This window comes from Lepeophtheirus salmonis, chromosome 2 (genome assembly GCF_016086655.4).
Source record: "Lepeophtheirus salmonis chromosome 2, UVic_Lsal_1.4, whole genome shotgun sequence".
NCBI classification, from domain to species: Eukaryota; Metazoa; Arthropoda; class Copepoda; order Siphonostomatoida; family Caligidae; genus Lepeophtheirus; species Lepeophtheirus salmonis.
The window spans coordinates 22,167,141-22,188,905 of record NC_052132.2 but is presented as its reverse complement, the minus strand read 5'-3'; the positions used below and the strand labels follow the sequence as shown (position 1 = coordinate 22,188,905).

At 30.0% G+C, this 21,765-nt stretch overlaps 1 protein-coding gene across 3 annotated transcripts in view; it reads left to right on the top strand.

Annotated features, from left to right (window-relative positions):
• The window catches only part of LOC121132634 (uncharacterized), a 225,924-nt gene that overhangs the window by 53,388 nt on the left and 150,771 nt on the right, over nucleotides 1-21,765 (top strand). Inside the window, exons 2-3 of one of the 3 annotated variants that reach the window (XM_071886701.1) lie at nucleotides 3,200-4,157; nucleotides 5,020-5,124. In XM_071886701.1, coding sequence (XP_071742802.1) covers nucleotides 5,063-5,124 — 62 coding nt within the window. In that variant the 5' untranslated portion in view covers nucleotides 3,200-4,157; nucleotides 5,020-5,062. Of the gene's footprint in view, nucleotides 1-3,199; nucleotides 4,316-5,019; nucleotides 5,125-21,765 lie in introns of those variants that run through there. The other 2 variants (XM_071886699.1, XM_071886702.1) reach the window with 2 other exon arrangements.

The window sequence follows — 21,765 nt, the reverse complement described above, 5'->3', positions numbered from 1 at the left end:
TTTGTTGGACTCTGAGTATAATTGAGGATTGATATCAGAGTAATAATTGCCTTTGTCCTTCCTTATTTCATTCCCCCCCCTCCTCGTCACAGTTGCTTGTAGTTGATCTAATGAAACGTAATGACAGCTAAGCTGCTCTTCTCCAAAACATTCCTAAAACACTAAGGTTTACCATGTTGATTTTCAGTTCCTTTATCTTAATATTTCCAAAATGCTTCCAACTAGTATAACTGCGTATAATAGGCGTGATAACCCATCTTTAAGCTTTGAAGTATAATTTACTTTTATCTACATAGTCATTCGAAGAATGAAAAATATAAGAATTTATATTTTTCCCCTTCAGACAAAATAATAAAATCATTTTTCGAATTTAATATAAATTTATGTAAATATGAATTTTTCTGATACTAACAAAAGTAAAACTTCGTGCGATTACTCAAAACTGCTATACCATCATAAATATATTTCTTACAGGACGATATATTAAATCTTGTTCTTACCTTATTAAATGCTTAATTAGAAAAATCTCCTTAAAAATGTAAATTTCTCCCTTATTTGTCGTTATAATACAGTCAAATCTGGATAGAGGTAATGTATTTTTTTTTTCAGTTAAAAAAATTTACTATCATCTGATTTTTCTTAACTTGAAACTGTATGGTGGCTACATTCTCTTGTTCCAGAAAGCTTTGTTATTAGCTAAGAAGGTATATGTAATTTTGCAGTGTGAGTGGGTCCTCATCTTCCATAAATTTTTCTGGACCTGTAGTGTCCTTAGACACCTCAAAAAGAAACTCACTAGTAAACATGCTGAGTGCTAATTTATTACTGACTCTAAGATACCATTATAAAGAATACAAAAAATAGAAAAGAAGAACAGATTAGGAACAGCAGAAAATCCCCTTACTGATATTATTATAGGATGCTTATATTGCAGTCACTACAGACCCAGGGGAACAGTTTGGCCTTCAAAATGTCGTGAGCCTGTAATCCTACGGGAACCAGGGCATCTTTGAAGGATGGGCTATTTTACAGAACCCTCCTTCCTCTTTATGGTCCCATTGTGGTCTAGCCTCTTCTTAATTGTAGATTGTTATTTGAGCCATTCCCGTAAGCTATGCCACCTCTGTTGAAGTGTGACCCGCACATAGAAGGGTTGATGCCCTAAGATTTGAATCCTGCTGTGAAAAAAAAACAATAGAAGGGATACATGTCTACCTTTACAGAAATTTCAACACAGGACCTCTCAAATGTATAAGCTTCAAATTTCGAAGTATAACAAAACTATTATTTTTTGTATACTTATTTAAATATGAAATTTTGAAACTCCCCCTTTTCAAGACAATCTGTTTTTGATAAGGTAGTCTTTTTAACTGATTGTCGACGATTTTAACTTAATTTTTCAGCAAAAACATTTTCTGGGGGCATTAATGATAACGCATGAGCTGAAAGTTCAGGTTATAACAACGAAAGTACGATTTTTTCGTTCAATGTTGGTTTGAAATAAAAAAATATAATTCATTTTTTAATTTATTCACTTTATGGGAGAAAGTCCCCATACCACTTTTTAAAGCTATTGTTGAGCTTCAATGTTATTGTTTTTCCATCAAAAATCAGTGTAAAATTAAAACACAATTATTTTTTCTGATCCATTGCTTTGAAAATAAAAAAAAGTGGTGTCTCACTTCGCACAAAAACTCACCAAACTAAGGAACAAGTTGTCATGAAATTTTGACAGCTGTTTATTGACAATTGCAAATGAGGTACTTTAAAAAGAATAGTACCATCTACTTGTGAATCCAGGTACATTTCTGCCTATGTGTTATGTATTTGTATTGACTTTAAAATTTCTTGTGAAATGAATTTAAAAAGAAACATACAGATCAAAAATGTTAGAGCCAGGTTACAATTTGTATTAATAACAAAGGAAAAATCTAAAGGGAATTTTTCACTCTCATGAATTAATATTATAAGAAAAATTTGACTTTATGGATATTTTTAGTCCATGTTTCTTCTATGCAACGTATTTTATGTAGTAAAAATTAGTATCTGAGAGAACATAGACTAAATGCTTATTTTTATGATATCCACATTTCTTATATAAGATATGTCTTTATTTAGAAAGGCTTCTCTTCAATATGTATATTGAATTAACTTGTTTGTCGGAAAGAACCTCAATGTACGTAGACAGTCAAGCAACAACTAACACACAACGATTAAATGTTAAACGTACAAAAAGAAGAAATAAAACCATCTTTCTCTAGTCCTACCCATATATTTTATTTTTTATTCTTAAAGATAAACATTTATTTTCATATGTAGGTATAAACTGAAAATCCTCATAAATGCCACTTTAGACTGCTACATAAATTATGTTTTTGTGAAAATGTTGGAAGACATGAAAACAAAAATGGTTCCGTTGGCAAAAAAGTAGAAAAAATAAATCTTTAGTTTGACTAAGTATCGGTACTACCCGGCATTGCCCAGAGTAATAAGACGTCGGTAAAATGAGAAATTTTACTTGTATAGATAGAAGATAAATACTCCGTCCGTTCGGCAATTAATTAACAGAGTGAATGAAATAGAACAGAAAAAATGGAACTGCAGAATCACGAAGGGAGATTGGTTTTATGTCAAAAATTCAAAATAGAAGTATTTATAGCAAAAATACAGTGAGTCATGTACGCAGCAAGGTAGAGTAATAAAAAGGCAATACCTCAAGGGATGGAGAAGATGGTCAAGATATCAATATCAAGTTTTGATGAGAATGTGATACTCGTTAGATAAATAAAAAGAAGTAGAGTGTTGAAATTTGTATATTGATTAATTTCGTCAAATATTTTTTTATAGTGATCCTATAAACATTTTTATTAGTTTAAGTATTGTTAAATGATTTAAGTATTGTTGTTGTAATTAATGTGAAAAAAAACCACATTCTTGGAACCAATATTAAAAAAAACAAATTAATTACCTTAAGATTTTAGGTATAATATTTGTAAAGGTTAATTTTGCATTGAAGGCATTTTTTATATATCATATTATGTAGAACGGCTTTCTTTTGTATCACATGTACAATAATATACCCTTTAATGATTAGTCAAAAAATCATGGCAAATGGAAGAAAGGGTGTGGCCGACCGAGTATATATAATGTAGTGCTATAAATATGGTTGAATGTATTAGCTGTTTATTTTTCTTTTCAGATATTAAGCATACGGAGTAGGATTTGATAACACTCTATATACCCTATGTTAGGAGACAAGAGGGGATGTTAATCAACACACCATATTATGTTGAGAGTACAATATATCTATTAAGAATATTTAATGCATAGAAAGAGAAGTAAAATCAATTGTCTGATGAACTAACTTCTATTCTACAATATAGATAGTGTTGTGCACGTCTCTATTTAGGACTGTAGACTACATTCCTGGTCCGGTCAAGCTCAGTTCTGTATATCTGTTTTAAAAAGTCCTTGATAACTTTCCACAACTTTATTTCTTCTTTGTTTAATTATTTCAATTACTGACTGTCCTTAAGGACAGATAGTCTTAGGGATCAATCCAAAAAAGCCTGATATGAGCGATCCCAAGATTGCAATGAACTTGCACGAATAACTAAGAACCTACACAAAATAAAGTATATTATATCGCCTTTGCTGGAGAACTTAGGAATAGCATTGTGTTGGTCCTAATTTAGGACTGAAGACTATAGTTTCTTTCCACTTCAGTCTTGGTACAGTTCATTCTTCCATATGAGTCCTAAAAACTTGTTAAGTTTGGTCCATGATGACATTGATTAACTTTATTTATTCTTTGTTTAATTAGTTCAGGTACTGACAGTCATAAGGACAGACTGTCTAAAAAAAAGATACGAAAGACCTATAGGACTGTTCCTAAGATTGGACAGAACGGACCGACACAACCCTAAATATACATAGTTGTTATTCATTAGAGTCTTTCTTTTTCTATTCCCTGTGTCTCTCCTTTTTAATATTCCTCCTACAACATGACATAGTCCACGCTATGGTTCAACAACAACAAAAAAGAATAAAAAGCCAAACGTTTATTTCGTCATTGCAAAAGAAAGAGGAAACGAACAAAAAGAAAAAGAGGGAGCTGAACACCCCCTTCCTCCTGTTTACTCATTCAGTACAGCAATGTAAGTGTTGCTGAACAGACGTTTATATATATATATATATTAATGGCTTATTTTGAATGTGTGAGTGCTTATTTAAAAAAAAAAATATCAATAAATTGGATAATTATGACTACATTTTAACAGAAAAAAATATTACTTTCTGTCGTAATAAATGAATGGCAAACTTATTTGATATCTCTACGTAAATATATATCTGATTAAGAACTAGCAAAAATTATCGATTTTTTTATTGAATATTTGTACAGGGTATTCTTATATATATATATATTTATTTTTTTGCAAATTTTGACAAGTTTGTTACATAAACCAATGGATTTATTTATATTGTATTTATTCGGTCAGAATATCAATAATTCATTTACTTGTAAATAGAAATTGAATTGGATTAATAGACAACATTTTTTTTTTTTGCAAAAAAAAAAAATCAATTTTCATAGATTTATTACAATGTCTATTTTATGTTATATAAATAATTCATGATTTTTAGAACAGAGGGCTTTATTTTCAAAGTAAGAGCTGTAATGACCTCCTTTTGACTTAATTAATATGTATATTATTCTACTTTCACCATTGTAAGATTAAATTCCTAGATAACGACCTATGGCTTTCACAAATTTTTCTATATACAACTACTACCTTAAGATGCTCCTTCTCATTTCCCCCTTCCTTTTCAAAATATCATGATGTACATTGGGACATTTCATGACTCATGAAGGAAGGGTAAAGATCCATTATTACTTCCCTCCCTTTAAACCACATGGGAAAATGACACTTTTTTGATCAACAATGTGGCTGTCCATAAATAAAAGTATTCTAGGATATCAAATAAGTTTTAGCTATTCAATTTTTCTTTTCGAAATAGATACTTGATTATAATTTTTAAAGCAACAATTAAGTTCTTCATCATGGGGCAATGTTTTGGTAAGGAAATTGTACACTTTTCAAAACTCAAGAATTGGATTGTCAGGTAAGGAGAGTTATTTAATCAATATATTCATATTTTAAAGAGTTACATTGTTGCACTATGACTATATAAAATCATAAAGAAATTTTACAAATAATGAATTGGTAACCCTGACAATTTGAATAATATATATTCATTTTTATTTAATACTTCATTAATTGGCCAGGTTGAGTGCCACTGATTTAGTATTAGTAAACATTATAGTTTTACAATTAGTCCATCTGACCTAGGAATTGTTCTTGAAGTCCATAAGTATATAAAATATAGTTACTCCTCTAAGATCGACTGAGACGTGAACCTACATAGATTAAGTTAAAGAGAATAATTTCATGCAAGCGTGTTGTCCATTGAGTTACGTCGTTCAATAACAATATTTTAGAGGATAGCCACTCAGCTGTAACGAAGTTTTATTATATCATCTTCAATCAGCTATAAGAGGATGGAAATAAACTCAGTCCCATTCTCTATCAAAGAATGAAATAGACAAGAATTTCTCCGAAATCGATCGTCGATTCTACTTTGAGTCCAATAAGGACTTACCCTTATAACTCCGCAACAAATCATCACTGCAACTCGTACATATACTAGCAGTTATTGTAGACTTTCATGTTATCTCTTCAAATTTAAAAAAATAAAAAACACATAATACTTTTCATTTTGCCAGCTACTAAAAAAATAGCCTGCTAGAAATTGGAAAATGCTTATAATTTACAACTCTTTAAATAACACCTAGTGAATAATTAATAAACAATGGGTGATGATAATCACATAATAACTTATCAAAGTTGTACTTGAGAAAGAAAGATAATCTTTTTCCTTTTTAGAGATGTCTCCCCTAAACGAAAAGTGTCAGCCAAGAACAATATGTATGTATATAAAATAATATATCATAAGTCATATTAAGATGTTCAATTCCACTCCAAAACTTAGTTTTTTAAGATGATTGAGGAATATAAAAAACAATTACTGTTTGTGAGGGTTCTTCATAAAAGCTTAGGCAGGGGGTTACCTTTTGTACACATTTTTTAAATTAGTATATCTTGGTCATTATTGCTCACATAGGATAAGATAAAGTGTTGTAATGGTGTAAATTTATACTACAAATGATTCTGTGTCCCACTTGGCCGGTTCAGTCGTGAATTATCGTGCGTAGAGTATGAAAGTCTCAATAGAAGAAATTCCAATTCGGAAGCAAATTGTGAGGAAAACAACTACTTACCTCAATCTCAAGTGACAAAGATCGTGATCGAAAGTTAAGGAAGCGCTCCAGACCGTGGCCAAGCAAGGATTGACTGCCAGCAAAGTATTGCTTTGTGTTCGATGAAATTTAGAGGCAATAATCAACTATGAGTCGCTCCCCTATTTCGACTGCACAATTCTACCCTCTACTATGAATAACTTGACCGTCTGAAGCTGGTGTTAGAGCAAAAGCGGCCAGGATTGCTGAATAGGAGAGAAATCGTTTTTTATCAAGACAATTCCAGGCCGTACACATATTTGATGACGCTCCTGGAGCTTGGATGGAAAGTTCTAATGCATTCACCCTTTAGTCCAGACTTGGAACCAAGGGACTGCTGTCTATGGCCAATGCGCTTGGGGGTACAAATTTAGCCTAAATAGAGGCTTGTGAAAATTGGTCGTCCTAGTGTGTTGCCAATAGGGACAGTGGTTACTACGAGAAGAGAATTATGAAGTACATTCGCAACAAGATATCAAACAGAACGAGGCTTATTTGTGTTAAATCGGATGATTTTAAGATACCTATTGAAATAAAGCGAAATTACATATTTCCCAACCTATTATTTTCATAGCTACTGCTGTGACCATCATGTGCTAACCAATTAAAACAATCACGTATATAAATAATTTTCATTTCTATTGGCACTTTATCCGTGCCCTTTTTGTACACAATCTATAATACTTTACCCTCCTTTAGTAAACTAGGATATTGTATTCCCTGACATCAATAAAAAAGTTTTAATTTAAATTTTATTGCCAACATTTTAAAGTATGCTCCTAAATTAGTAAATCAAATTATATTGAATTATTCATTAAACTTAATATTGCCTTGTTTATTATTAGTGATTTTTAATCGAGGTTTAGTTAATTTAATTAAGTGTTTTGCATAAAAGTCATTTCTCCTTTTCAAGACTTTGATTCTTCCTATTTTTCATGGTGTGAACTGAGGTGTTATAGATATTATTATATATAATGAATGCAACCTCATCAACACTAAAACGTACTAATTATATTCCCGAAATTCGGATAAGTAATGCATATTTTATAGAAATTTTTATTAAAAGTTGAAATTTAATATCTTTACTTTATTATATAGTAGAATAACAAATTATATTTTTTTTGAAACTTTATGTACATATATATACGCGATTTAGATCATTTATGAACAAGGATATTTCTTTTTCTCCATATTATATATTTTTACAAGTATTTTTTTGCATTTTAATTGATTTTTACGAGTGCATGATGAATGGAATAGTTAGAGAATTTATTCAAAGTTTAGATGACGTAAATATTAAAATCGTTCAACTATTTATCCTATAATTAAATTCGTACGTTTTATTTTTATCCGGTTGACTAACCGTGTTATAAAAAATATGTTTATGAACGGTGGGTTAACTTTAATTCCACTCCATAGTTTTATATTCTGGTGATTACTGTAAGCTGTGAAATTTGATGCATGTCCCTATTTATTTGTTGACCGCTTTCCAAAACAGCAAAACTGCCGTTATCTTTTGGTATTGTGTTATGTACTTTACTTAATCAATAATTTATATTGTTTTTTTTTTTTTTGTTACAGAAGAGTATTTGCGTACAAAATAAATAATGATAGGCTCAGTAAAATACAAATAATTATCTTAAAATATCATTTTACTATGTCCCCCTGGTTAAATAGTAATACACTAACTTTGTAGCAGGTTTCTATAAGTTCTTCATCGGCCTTTTCAAGAAATAAAAAATGCAGTATTAGCAAAGTAGTCTATTGTACTTTGTGTTTGTAAAAAAATATAAATATATGCCCATGAAAAGAAATTAAAATAATATATACTACTAGTATACAAAAATACTGTATAATTCTTTGTACAAAGTACTCATAACCACATTAGAGGTGTATAAATATATACTAGAAAGGAGGAGCAGCCTTTTCTAGTTGCTAGTCTGAACAATCTTTATATTTTCCAAAGGTGTTATCATTTAATTGTTGAAGACAGAACATCCAAGTACAAAATAAGAATGTGCTCCTAAAAGACAAATTATATAAATGAGGGTTTGTTCGTGAGTTATAAGTGTAAGTCCTTGTTCCATTTGTCTTTAGGTTATGTACTAGTCGAGAAGAGGACATTTGGACGTGATCGACAAATTTCCAAGCAGTTGGACGCTTCCAGGAACAATATCTACACCGTCAGCAAGTCTGAAACGTAGGTGAGAAAGAAGGGTTCTGTCACAAAAGGCCAAACTGGATCCGGAGGAGTGAAAGAAAACTGCCAAGGCAATCCTCTTAAGTCCATGAGGGTCCATACAAGAGATCTAGACACCAAACTGTCAAGAGAACTATCAAAAAGTGGGTGGAAAGAACCCTGTGAGAGTGGAGACTCCACTTTTGATCGCAGGAATGGAAGAAACCCATAACTCTTTTGAATGAGTCTTTTGAGTTATTTTGAATTGTTTTATGACAGTTGACAATCCCTACATCTCTGATGCCCCTTCTCCTTTTGAGTGTATATGGAGGGAAAGGCCTACAGTGTCCTTCATTCAATCACGGATTCCCTCAAAGCCACTATCAGCACGCACTGGGACGCCATGACAGAGGATTACATCCACAGTGGGTGTCGTTCCTTCTGCCCACTCCTGGAATGTATTATTACCACAAAGGGCGGCTACATTAATTATTAAGAGAGCTGCGACACACATATATTTATACAATTAGATTTGTTGAAATTCTATTGTTAATTAATAATTTATATCGTATTTAAGTCTAAAATTCAAAGTGTTCAGATTTTAATGAAGAACTTGGTACAAGAATGAAAAAGATCACACTTCTTGCTTTACAATGTGTATCGACAGTCCTTTATCACATTTTATGATCCCCTCTTATGTGCATATGTATTCATGCAATTATAGAAACATGGAATAATCAAGCATTGCTGCTTGTGATGTATTATATAAATGCGTACATACAATATTAATCAGATATTTCATCTGTTATATATATATATAACATACTAAGTTATAGAATATATCTAATAGAGTATAGATGTGCCTATGTAGTAGGAACATAGTATATATTTATCGAGTATATTCGCACCTTCCACTGCTTTAGTTTTCTTTTCTCCTTTCCCTCTTGAAGGAAACGGAGTAAAAAAAAGGTGTTGACTGCATTTTATTTTATTTTTTATTAAAGCAATCCCTCCTTTTATATTATTTTTATGGGGAAATATTGTTTTTAATACCTGTATTTAGATAACAAATAATATATAAGAATTATGTAAAAAAAAAAAATTAGTAAAGATGCATTTGACGAAATATAATTAAATATAATAGTTTTAAATTTCTTTAATAGATTAATTTAAAAACATTAGCATCTCAATGGATGTATAAAAGTTCATTAGATCTGAGATAATACATATGTAGATATATATAACAGTTTTTATGTTCAATCATTATTCATTCATTAACCATACATCATAGAAAAGATAAAAGTTTGTAATATATCCTATTGGAATCAAAAAGAAGTTAATCAAATTCTTTAGGATGGGTCTTTTTTATGTAGTTATAACAAAGGGGTTTATTGATAAAAATGTTATAAAATATGTCCTTTCATTGTGCCAGTTTTTATAGTGTGCTTGTTTTTTTTTTTAAATTAACTTATCATTTAAAGTAGTTCACTCTACCGATTACACGGCGTTACCTCACCAACAAAAAAATACTCTCTGATTTTTGTTGTCAGCTGTCAATTCCTCTGTCTAACTTGATACGTCATGGCTATTTCATAATTTATTCTTTTTGATAAATAAACGAAGTAATAGGCAAAAAAAAAAAAGAAGAAATTTTGGCTATCATATAGGAATATATATGTTTAGTTATGCTCTTAATAAAATATTATAATACAGTATCGAATAAAATATTATGTAGAATATTTAATGAAAAATATTAATCTAATTCATTTTAAAATTTGTAGAGAAATAAAATGATAACGTTTGTCCGGGAGTACTTAAGGAATAAATAGAAGTTTGTGTGATTTACTTATTTGACTAACTACCAGATGAGTTTGTGCTTTTTTTCTGTTTCTTTTTGGAGGAAAGATTGTGTGACATAATGAAGGCAATGACGTGATTATGAATTCAAAATTTTATTTTATATGATTTGGATTTTTGTATTAAATTATCAGGAGCCTTCTTTTAGAATTCTTGTCATTTCATAATGTCATTAATACTTAAGGTAATAAAATTATCATTTCATTGTATGTAGTATAATTAAAAACTATTCTCTTAATAATAATTAACAGTTAGCAACAAGAAAATACTAAAGCGTTGCTACCATAGGTTTTTGCAACTTTTTATTTTCTCTATTTAACAGGACAGTTTGAGAGTGGATGAAAAAGCTAGTCGTGGGTAATCTAATGAAACCCATCCTTCAAATTGTTAGTACTAAAATGCAATTTTTCATTTTTTTAGGGTTTACAACTATGGTTATCGTATTTGTCATTTATGTGAGTTAATTATTCCAAGTTGAGTAGTTACATAATACATTACTCTTATATAATATTAAGTACATTTATATATATATATATGTATATTTAGAGTGTATTCACACATTTCGTGTTTGTTTGCTGTAAACATATTTCCAGCTTATTTGAAAGGAAGAACATTACAACCATGGGAAAGTATTTTATTATTTTTTTGTTTCCATAATGAGATAAGACTTATTTTTGCAACTTTTATTAACATTATTAGATAATGATCTCACTATAGACACGTATGTTCATATATTCAAACCACCGTCTGAGTTATTCAACATTTAACTAAAGATAAAGGAGTCTAAATTTAAACCACGTTGCTCCTTGCATGTCTCGTTTATTCTTGTGTTGTTTATCCACTTTAAATCATCAATTTTTTGTGGTATGGATATAATCATAATACATAATATTTATCAGTCGAATCCTTTTTTTTTTATTACAAATTATCAAACCACGAATGAGTTATTAATCATGGATATAAATATGTATGTAATAAATATATGGAATTTATCAAATTTATAACCAAAAAAAAAAAAAAAAAAGAACTTCTGAATGTACTTATATTGTTTGTGCAACAATAATTTTATACTTTTTTACAAAGAGCTAATCAAATAAAAATAAACATGCTTTTTGAGACATTTGCAAATCCTCTATGTATAAGAAGCATATTTTTTCCAAATTTGCACCACTTTATAGGGTTGTATGTTTACAATTAAATATGCTTATAATCAAATATATTCATGATCTAATAGTTTAAACACTAAACAAGGAAGAGTTGATTTCTTTTTTCGGTAGAAATGATAAACTATTCTAAACGAGTTTAACAGACGAGTTTTACTCGTTTAAAATAAGTTTTTTCCTAATTGTTGTCATACTCCCTATATTTTCATAATAAGATAAAAATTGTCCCTAACCAATACTCCTAGTGATGAACATTGTGTGTATTTTGACCATGTTAAAAAAAATGAACAAAAAATCAACATTGCAACCATAGCAATTTGAAGAATATTTTAAAGGAGTTTAGTTTTGCTGTAATATCGTTTCATTTAATCAGCTATAATTAATCAATAGTGACGAAGGAAGTTGGCGAGAAGAAAATAAACAAGGACAATAGCATGAATGACTCAATTGTCATTTCTCAGTTCTACTCTGAGTTCAACAAGGACTTACAATTATTATTCTGCAGTAAATACCTAGTGTCTTTTATGAACAAACAGAAATGTTCAATCAGGCTTTAATATAGTTGAATGAAGTGGGAGTTAAATAATAAGGAAAAAGTCGAGGAAACTGCTTACAAATTCAAAAAAATGGCACGCCTAAAAATTAATTAAATTTACATCACTATCTATCGTGTTATTTACTTGATCTTATTCGAATTCAATCAATCATCATTTAGATAACTGATGGGGGGGCGAGTAGAAAAATCAACTACTCACAATAAAATATAGCGTCAATTTTTGCCTTTGTGGGAGTTTACTCACAGGAAAAAACTGAACTGACGAAGAAAAAAAATATATATATATATAAATGAAATTCAATATTGAAAAAAGGGTTGAACACAATTGTCTTATAGTCATCAGAAAAGGGAGCAATTTTGATTTATTTTAATAGAACGTATTAAAATCCTTCATGATATGGATAATTTTGGACCTTTTGGAAATGAAACATTTAAATTTCCTCCTCTCACGAGGACTTTAAATGATAGCCATATTAGTAATGAAAATCCGGTTTATTTTTTAGGTTCGCTCGTTTTTTTTATATTAGTAATCTAAAGATATATTTTTTTTCTAAACTGTTTTCGTTATTATTGAAAATTCGTGTGTGCTCATAAAAGACAAAGAGTAACCCTCAGGAGTCGTTGGATAGTTTCCCCTCCTCATTCTCTACAGCTGATAGTAGCTGATCTAATAAAACGTCTTGAAAGCTAAGCTATTCTCCTTCAAATTGTCAGGGTTACCATATTGCTTTTCGGTTTTCTTTTTTTAACATCCCCAAAATGCACAAAATTTTCATCACTAAATATTATACGTTTCTCTTGGCACGTTAAAATGGATACATCTGATCAATCACATATGGCAAAAATATCATAATATTCTTTTAGGACTACTTGAAAATAAAGTAAAATGAATATCCGATGACAAAAAGTTCACTGCTTAATTCCAAATCACCAGTAGAATAATGAATTTTTTAATGAATTATAACTAGAATTGACAAACTGCAACATAGTCTTTTTTTTCCCGCTGCAATTACGTACAGATGAATTAAAAACATTATAGTTTAAATTTAGTGTCCCAGAGTTGAATTTATCTACTATAAATATACACGCATAACAAATTCACTAAAACGAACTAAAGTATCAAAATTAAGTGCAATACATAAAATTAAAACTATAAAATAGGATACTATGACAAGCTTTTCCTAAAATTCTTGACTATTCTGTTAAAAACTCTTCCCTTGTTGGATCCCATAGATAGAATACGCTTGATCACTTCGAGCATGTATCCGTTCCTATGTATGGAATTTTCAGCTATAAGGCCACATATCTCGCAGATGCGGCCAAAATTATACTCTTCACTTCTTCCACAACAATCGGTTCATAGACGTCATCCTGTGCGCAATAAGAGCTTTTGAGTTTAGCAGAGCAAAGTCAATTGCTTTGGTTTCGTATGAAGCTTCTTTTCTCCTTCATGAAAGTCCAAACTGCACAATCGCTTTTTTCCTGTGTTTTTTTTTTTTTTGGAAGGAAAACAAACGTGATAAGAATGCAAAATATAATATTTTCTTTATTTTTGATAAGTGTGTATTAATTAAGTACAATATGATATGAAGTGGAGTATATATACTTTTATTTTCTAGCAGAATTTGTATCGATGCATCAAGTTTCGTGATAGAGAATATAAATAGTCTTTAAGGCCTAAATAAAATATATATGTAAATAAAAATCAAAACTTCGTAAGCAAATAATATTTTTTATAAAAATTTGGAATGAGGTCATTCTATATTAAAAGCTTCTAAACGGAACTCCATATACATTTTATAAGAAAACCAAATTTTAGTTTTTGAAGCTACAACTTCTTATTTTTCAATTGTATTTCTACAATATAAATATAAATGAATAATAGCGTAAAATCAATCAAATTAAAATGATTTGCTATTTATTGATGTCTGTAATTAACAATGATTTTATGCATTCACAAAGAGAAAGCAACGTTATATTTAAAAAAAAAAGAAAAAAACATTATGGACTTTTCGATTAAACATAAAAAGTAATTTCGTATTTTTCACTTTATTTCAATGCTTTATAAGAAGTGTTATACTCATCCGATGTAAGCCAAGTTCGACAACTTTTTTCCAACGATAATACAACTTTATAATGGCCTTCTCGTAGAAGCCGTTGTCCCTGTTGGGAAAATAACTCGGACAATCAATTTTCACTGGCCTCTATTGAGGTCAAATATGCACTCCATGCGCGATAGCCATAGATAGGAACAGGGGATAGTGACTTGTTACCAGGTCCAGACAGTAGGGTATTAATAGTAGCCTATTAATTTACCTGAAGAGCTCTCGGAGCTTTTGGCGGATCATCAAAGATGTGTACGGCCTGGTGCTGTATAGATGAAACACGATTCATCTCCTATTTGAGTTTCTTTTTGTATCTAGGCTTCAACAAATGGTTTTATTATCGATGTTCAGCTTCTGAGCTAACATGACTGTCTATCTTGATATTTTTTTTAATTTGTTTAGATTTGTAAGGTCTGCCAGTGCATGGTGCATCATTCACCTCCACTACACCCGAAACAAATAGCTCAAACCACTGTTGTGCAACATAAACCGAAATATTATTAACACTGTGTACAAATGCAAATTTTCTTGGTCACATTGGACGCTTTTTTCCCTTTAAGGTAGTAAAAATGTAAAATATGGCGAATTTCTGCCTTTGAGAACTCCACACTCTACGCACAATAATTCACGACTGAATCGGTCAAGCGCAATACTAAACCAAAAGGGTTTGTAGTATACACTCAAACCTTTACAATGCTTGATCGGATGTGACAAATAATGAACAAAATGTACTTAGTTAAAAAATGGGCGGGAAATACGAAGTTAATTTCCCCAACCTAATATATTGTGTAGTTAAAAAAAAAACTGATAGCATGTTTGTTTGTATGTTGTAATTATTTTAGAAAATTATATATATTTTAGAAGTACAATATACAGATGTAGTAAAAAAAATAGATATGTGGTAAGTTAATACAAAAATAATCTTAAATAAAAAACAAGAAGAGGAAAAATGTCCAATTTAAAAAAAAAATCTAATATACGATGATTATAAATAAAATATAATATCCTTAATTGAACAAAACTTTGAAGATAATAAGTTTATTTTAACGTTTATTTTCTTTTACTAAATAAAAGGGTTCAAAAATATACAAGGATGGTCTGAAAAGTTTCCAACCTCAACGTGAAGATGACAGCACTCGTAAAAAAAGCTAGTCACATCTATTTAGCATTATTTGACACTAACTTATCAAAGTTTCAGCCATTTTGAACGTTAAGATATCTATTTTAATACAGGAGGCAACGATAGTGGATAGTTAAATCTCAATTATTGCAATCTTATTATTATAAGTAAATAACTTTTATACTGTAATGGTTCATACTAAAAAAAGTTGTAGTGCTTTACTTATTGATTGAGATGATGATCACCTCCAGCCTCATCCCTCAGTCCACTGATCGACTCTGAATCCCCCCCCCGCTGGGAGTACTTCATAAGAGACAAAATCACACCTTCTCTAACATAATGATACTTTTCATTTTCTTTTATAATCCTACAAGGTACTAATTGTCCGAATATCTCGAAATAGTCGATATTCCTCTCGTCTTATAAGGCTGCAATCTTTGAATTTCAATTATCCGCTTTATCCACCTGTATCCAACTTTGAGAAAGAAAGAGACGGTATGACGTGCGGGCAAACTTATACAATGTACCCATATTATTGTTCATCAATATAAATATACATAGTTATGTAATGTTTTTAATGATGGGGTGTATAAAAACTCACAAGGAAGGAAATCAACATAGGGAAAATTTTCTTGAATTTAAATTAGAAATATTCAAAAAATATATAGTTTTTAAAAAAAAAAAATACATTTTAAAATCTTAATATTTGACCCTTCACATACTATTCTATCGTTCATTTCACAACACTTTTCAAACTACTCTACTATTAGGCCTTTTATTCAAATATTTAATGGATACATCTTATATTTCCCGAATCCCCTTATATAAAAAAACTCAAGTGTTTATATTTTCAGCCCTATCAACTACTTAAATCTACTGAACCTCTTCTTAACACTATGTTAAAATATGATTTTCAAAATCTCTCACACCGTTAAGATTGACATTATATTTTCATGATGAAATCTATACGTATTGAAAGATATTATTCAAATCGAAATTGATAAAAAGGATTCCTATTCCTTTGAAGCCACATTTTATTGCAAATACTTTTCAGCTTGCTCCTTCAACAATCCATTTGATTATATAAGGTTTTTTATTTGTCTTGATAATGCCCTATTTAAAAGTTATTCGTATATTTAGGCAATTTGAATCAATTTTTTGTTAATTTAATTAACTGATTTGTTTAAAAGACGTTCCTTTATTTTTTCTATTGATTACTTGGATTCTTTTCTTTTACAATATGGAGAATAGGGTGTTTCTTATTTTTTATTTGTGTTGTGAGCAATTTGACTTTTGTAAAAAAGTAAAATTGCTGAAAGACTAAAGAAAGTTCTGAAAATTGCCAATTTTTTTCAAAAAAATAAAATAAAATACTGACTTCTTTCTCGATTATCGAGAAAACAATTAAGGGTACAACTTTTTTATATTTATAAATTTTCAAGAGGACTTAGTTTGTTTACTCTAAGAAATAGGAGTGTTGTTCTGAGAAAAAATCTTACTAATCTGAATTACAATGCGAAATAGTTGAAAAGAACACTAATGCATCTAAAACATGTTGCTTCTAATGTTTTTACATTTTCCTCCTGTAAAGCAAGACTCTTCTTTTTGGTTGTGCCGGTCCTTAATTTGGGATGTGAAATAAGTCTCATTTATTTGTCTTTCATAGGTGTTCCAAATGTGAAATTCCCCTCTATAAAGCATCATTGCTAATATGCACATCTGGAGTACTTTTGTTTAAAATTTAAATCAATTCGGTCCATAACTATCCTCCTACAACAATTATTATTTATAATTGTTGAAAAATATTTAGAAAAAAATAAGACTACGCAATACTTTGTAGTTTCCTTAAAAGTTAATTACCAGGTAAGCTAATTTGAACAAAGATAGTATGGAGAATATTTGAATATTTTTAATTAAAGAAAAGGTAAGTAGAATCATAATTTATTCAACACAAGTATTATAAATATCAAAGAGCAAAGACCGACAAAAATCAACACTATCTTAAAAGTAATTTTTATAATAGTTTTCAATTTACAATATATTCTCATAAACGACAAGGGTTAACGTATAGACGGAGTTAAGGAATGCTTATGAGTATCTAGGCGGATATATTCAAAGTGAGCATGGTAGAACGGTATTGCTCAACAGAAGTACGACGATAAGTCAAACGGGCTCCTTCTTGACGTCCTCCGGATTAATATAAACTTGTAAAACTAAGTATTCATCTATTCCGTAAATATTTGTGTTTGAGATGGAGTAGGAAACGAATTGATTATAAGATTTGTTCGTAATGGAAGAGATAATAGATGTTGAAGGAAGGTGGGAGTATAATTTTTAAGGATTCAATCACCAGCACAGTTCATAACAACTCATTCTATTTTTGTATCGATATATTCACCATTTGAATAAAGATCTCATTCGGAATTCTGTATGAAAAGTCAAATAAAACTCCCACCTTCTCAATAGTCATAATTCATAAATATTGGTTTTTCTTTCATGGTATATTTCAAAAAGACAAACAAAGGAATGATTTTAAAGCAAAACAGTTGATTAAACCTTCATTAAAAATTGCGAAATTTACAAATAAATCATAAACTAGGCATTAGGAAGATAAATAAATTATTGCGTATTATCTGATTGAATGGTTCAAGAGCATAATGAAAAGTATTGACGATAGAACGTAGATTTTAAGGAATAAGAAGTATTTTTGCAAAAAAGGATGTTGAAAATCCCAGTTCATTAACCCAGGGAAAAACATGAGTTTCGGGTTATAAAAAGATATAATTTATTATTAGTTGGTAAAACTAATAAATTTTTCTTCTTGAAAGATTTTTTTATGATATACATTATTTAATACGATTTTTTTTTTCTATCAAATTTATACTCATCATTCTATGAAGTGGTTTTTGTATAACAAAGGTTTATCATAATAACTTGTACGCTTCAGTTCTCGCATTAAAAAAAAAAAATAATCAGAGAAACTACTGTTAAGCAAAATAGTTATTTAAATTCACTAAACCATGATAATGAAATTTAATGTTTGAGGGGAATACTGAAAAGTATTGCCTATAAAATTTAGATTAAAAAAAATAAAAAAAACATATTTATTAATTTTAGGGTATACAAACATCCAAATTAACTAAAGATTTGTTAAAAAACATTACTGTAACAATATTATAACGTTAATCAATATATAAATTATTCATTGATCATTTAATGAGTCAAGCTAGTAGGTTATATCACATAGAATAATGTATCATTTTTAATTAATTAAGTAATTTTATATATAAGGATTTCTAATTTCATAAATGTGTTTTAGATTCTTGTCCAATAACATTATCCATTAGAATTTACCCAAGTAGCTATAAATTGGACGATTATTGATTGATTTATTATTAATTCCTAAATACAGTTACAACAAGCCCAGCAACTAATACTTATAGCATTGATAAATTAGTTACTTTCTTGCTCTCAGAAGAGGAGGAGGATTCATATCACTCCACTTTATTTGTTTTAAATAATTTAACAAATTATTAACATTTTTGTCTATTATCTTAACACCTAATGTTAAGATATTATCGTTCAAGCAGGGCTCCTGAGCTAGTAGTAGCTTCACCACAAAAAAGAGTTGCTCGGTTACAGATAATTCAGGAAAGTGCCTCATTACCGACTAGTTGGTGATTGATCGGTACGATACTAATATACATTTTTCAATTATTAGAGGAATATACTATTGGGTTATGGTATCGAATGACTACCTTTTCATTATTTCTAAATAAGTCACTCCCAGATCCAACAATGTATCTACTTGTTCTTTCTGTCGATTAGAAAACGAGACAAGTAGACACATCTTCTATAATGCTCAAAGATTCAAGGTATTAGAGAGGCCGTAGAGAGGAATATTCTTGTTGAGTAGGGGGTGAAGCTAGACGTCCTAGATTGGTCCATAACATCGTCGAGGTTTGATGATCTTAATATTGGTTAAATACCAAATTATTAAGAGCACTCTCCCTTTTGGTAGTACTCAGGGAAAGTCTATCGAAAAAAGGCTTTGTTTCTTTTGTAGGAACAATATAGAGACATCAAACCACTTTCTATATAAGTGTTACACTTTAAATAATAAATGGGACCACTAAAACCGGATATATATTTTTTTAAATCGAGTTAGTTTAAGACCAAAAGATTGATGTCATATTGAAAGTGGCCTAGGGGTGAAAATATATATTTTATCGTAACTAAAATTCAGCATATTTAATATCAATTAAGATATAGAGAATCCCCCTGTCTCAGGTTTGTATTGAATAGATATTATAATTATTTTAATATATAGTTGTACTTTTGTGCAAAAAAATAAAATAAAATAAGAAGAATAATGCCCATTGTTACAAATATTTAATTATTTTTTCAAAACTCAAACTACTTAGACAAAAATCATTAGTTTTTGAATAACAGATTTATTTTTGAAGAAGAAAATTCTGAATATTTATATGTAAAGATATGTACGCTCGTTGTACATATGCTATAAATATTCGAAAAAAGTTATCCTTATATGTTCAATTCATATATTTCTTTTAAGGCTGCATATATATATTTTTAAACAAATAAAAAATACATTGAATAATTCAAAGATTAAAAGTTTTTAGAAAAAAGATTAAGAGTTAGAATAACTAAATACATTAGACTGTTTCTAATTTATGTATAATATTGAAATATAATCATAAGAGTAGAAAGATACCACCATTCTCAAATTCTTTATGCTACAAAAGATGAGTTTTCCAACTTTTTATTTGTAGTTTTTTCACAGAGCACTTTTCCATATTTAAAAAATAATATATACGTCTGTATAAATTAGATGTTTTCACATATTTTTGTATACATAAATACTTATCTGTTTGGTTTTTTCTACAAAACAGACAATATCCCTGATTGAATTAATTTTTCAACACTAGAACGGCGATGACATCATTTTTGATAAAATATTTTAGTTTGGCGTAAAATATTACAAAATGTTCCAAAAAGATAAAGTTTTGAATTTATCATACAACAGTAAATACTACCTCAGAAAAGGATGAAACCATCACTCTCTGCACCTCATTGATATTTAATTGTTAAACATATACATTGTACAGGGATGGATTTAGAAATACATCAATAATTTTTTATTTTAAATATTATGTAAAAAAATAATGTTAACAAAACGTATAAACAAAGTTTTTTACGCAATATGACCAACTTAATATTCAATCACAGCCTTAACACGTTTGCCTGAAGGCCACACAGGAGTTGATGACAAAATCATCTGACAAGTTGTCCCATGCAGCCACTATGGAGGACTTCAGTGAGTCCACATTTGGATGTGAGGTCCTGTTGGTTTCTCACTTCAAAGGGCCCCATATTGAAAAATCAAGTGGGTTCAAATCTGATGAGGAAAGGGGGCATATCTCTTTGGACCAGAATCGAGACATGTTATCTGCGCAGAACTTTTGGCACTTGGCGGACGTGTGAGAGGAGCCACAGTCCTGATTACAACCGTAGTTATCCTCGGCGTAGTTGGTCTTGGGCCATAACAGGAGGGTATACCTAAGCACCTTATAGTACGCCTCCTGGCCTATTTTCTGTCCAGCCTTGAAAAAAAAACAGAGGCATCTTCTTTCCATCAGAAACCAGAACCTCGAGGACCATTGTTTAGGCTGGATATTTGGTCTGGTAAACCCTTTGGACCTCATCTTTTGTTTCTGCAAGCCGTTCCGACGGTTGTGGAATTGATCAACTATGAAAATCTTCTTGGTCTAAAAAATTTCAGAAATGACCCATTTGCCTTGATCCTTGTGGTCTTTGACCTCTCGAGTCTCCTGGCTTTCCTACACTCAGTCAAAAGGTTGTGTGGTGTCCTTGTAAAATAAACTTATCCCAAGTTATTCGTTATAGACTTCTTAATGGTCCTAGGAGCCAAAACAAAGTCGATGACGAGGCAATTCATCGGGTTTATATTCTTCTCCAAACTTGACAGGAACTTCATTATGCCCTCCACTTCCTGACATCCGAGAGAGGTCTTTTTCATTTTTTTTATCTTGGCCAACTTAAAAACCAGGCTAATAGAACACTTAAGAATGTCCTTAATCTTCATCACATCAACTCCAACATCCAGGAGATCTGAGATGCCCTGCATTTTTGCTTATCGCTCGCTCATCATGATGAAATAATTAAATCATTCATATAGTTTGTTTATATAAAGAGAACGGTGAAAACAGAATATCAAAAAAATACATTACTGAACCTGTTCATATTAAGGAGAAAATAGACATTAATTAACAATCCACGTTTTGCTGTCCTACCCTGTACTTTAAAATTGTAAAAGCTCCTACTTTAAGCATAATTATCTAAAAATTATATTCTTATTCAACATGTCCCAGTGAATTGTGAATGA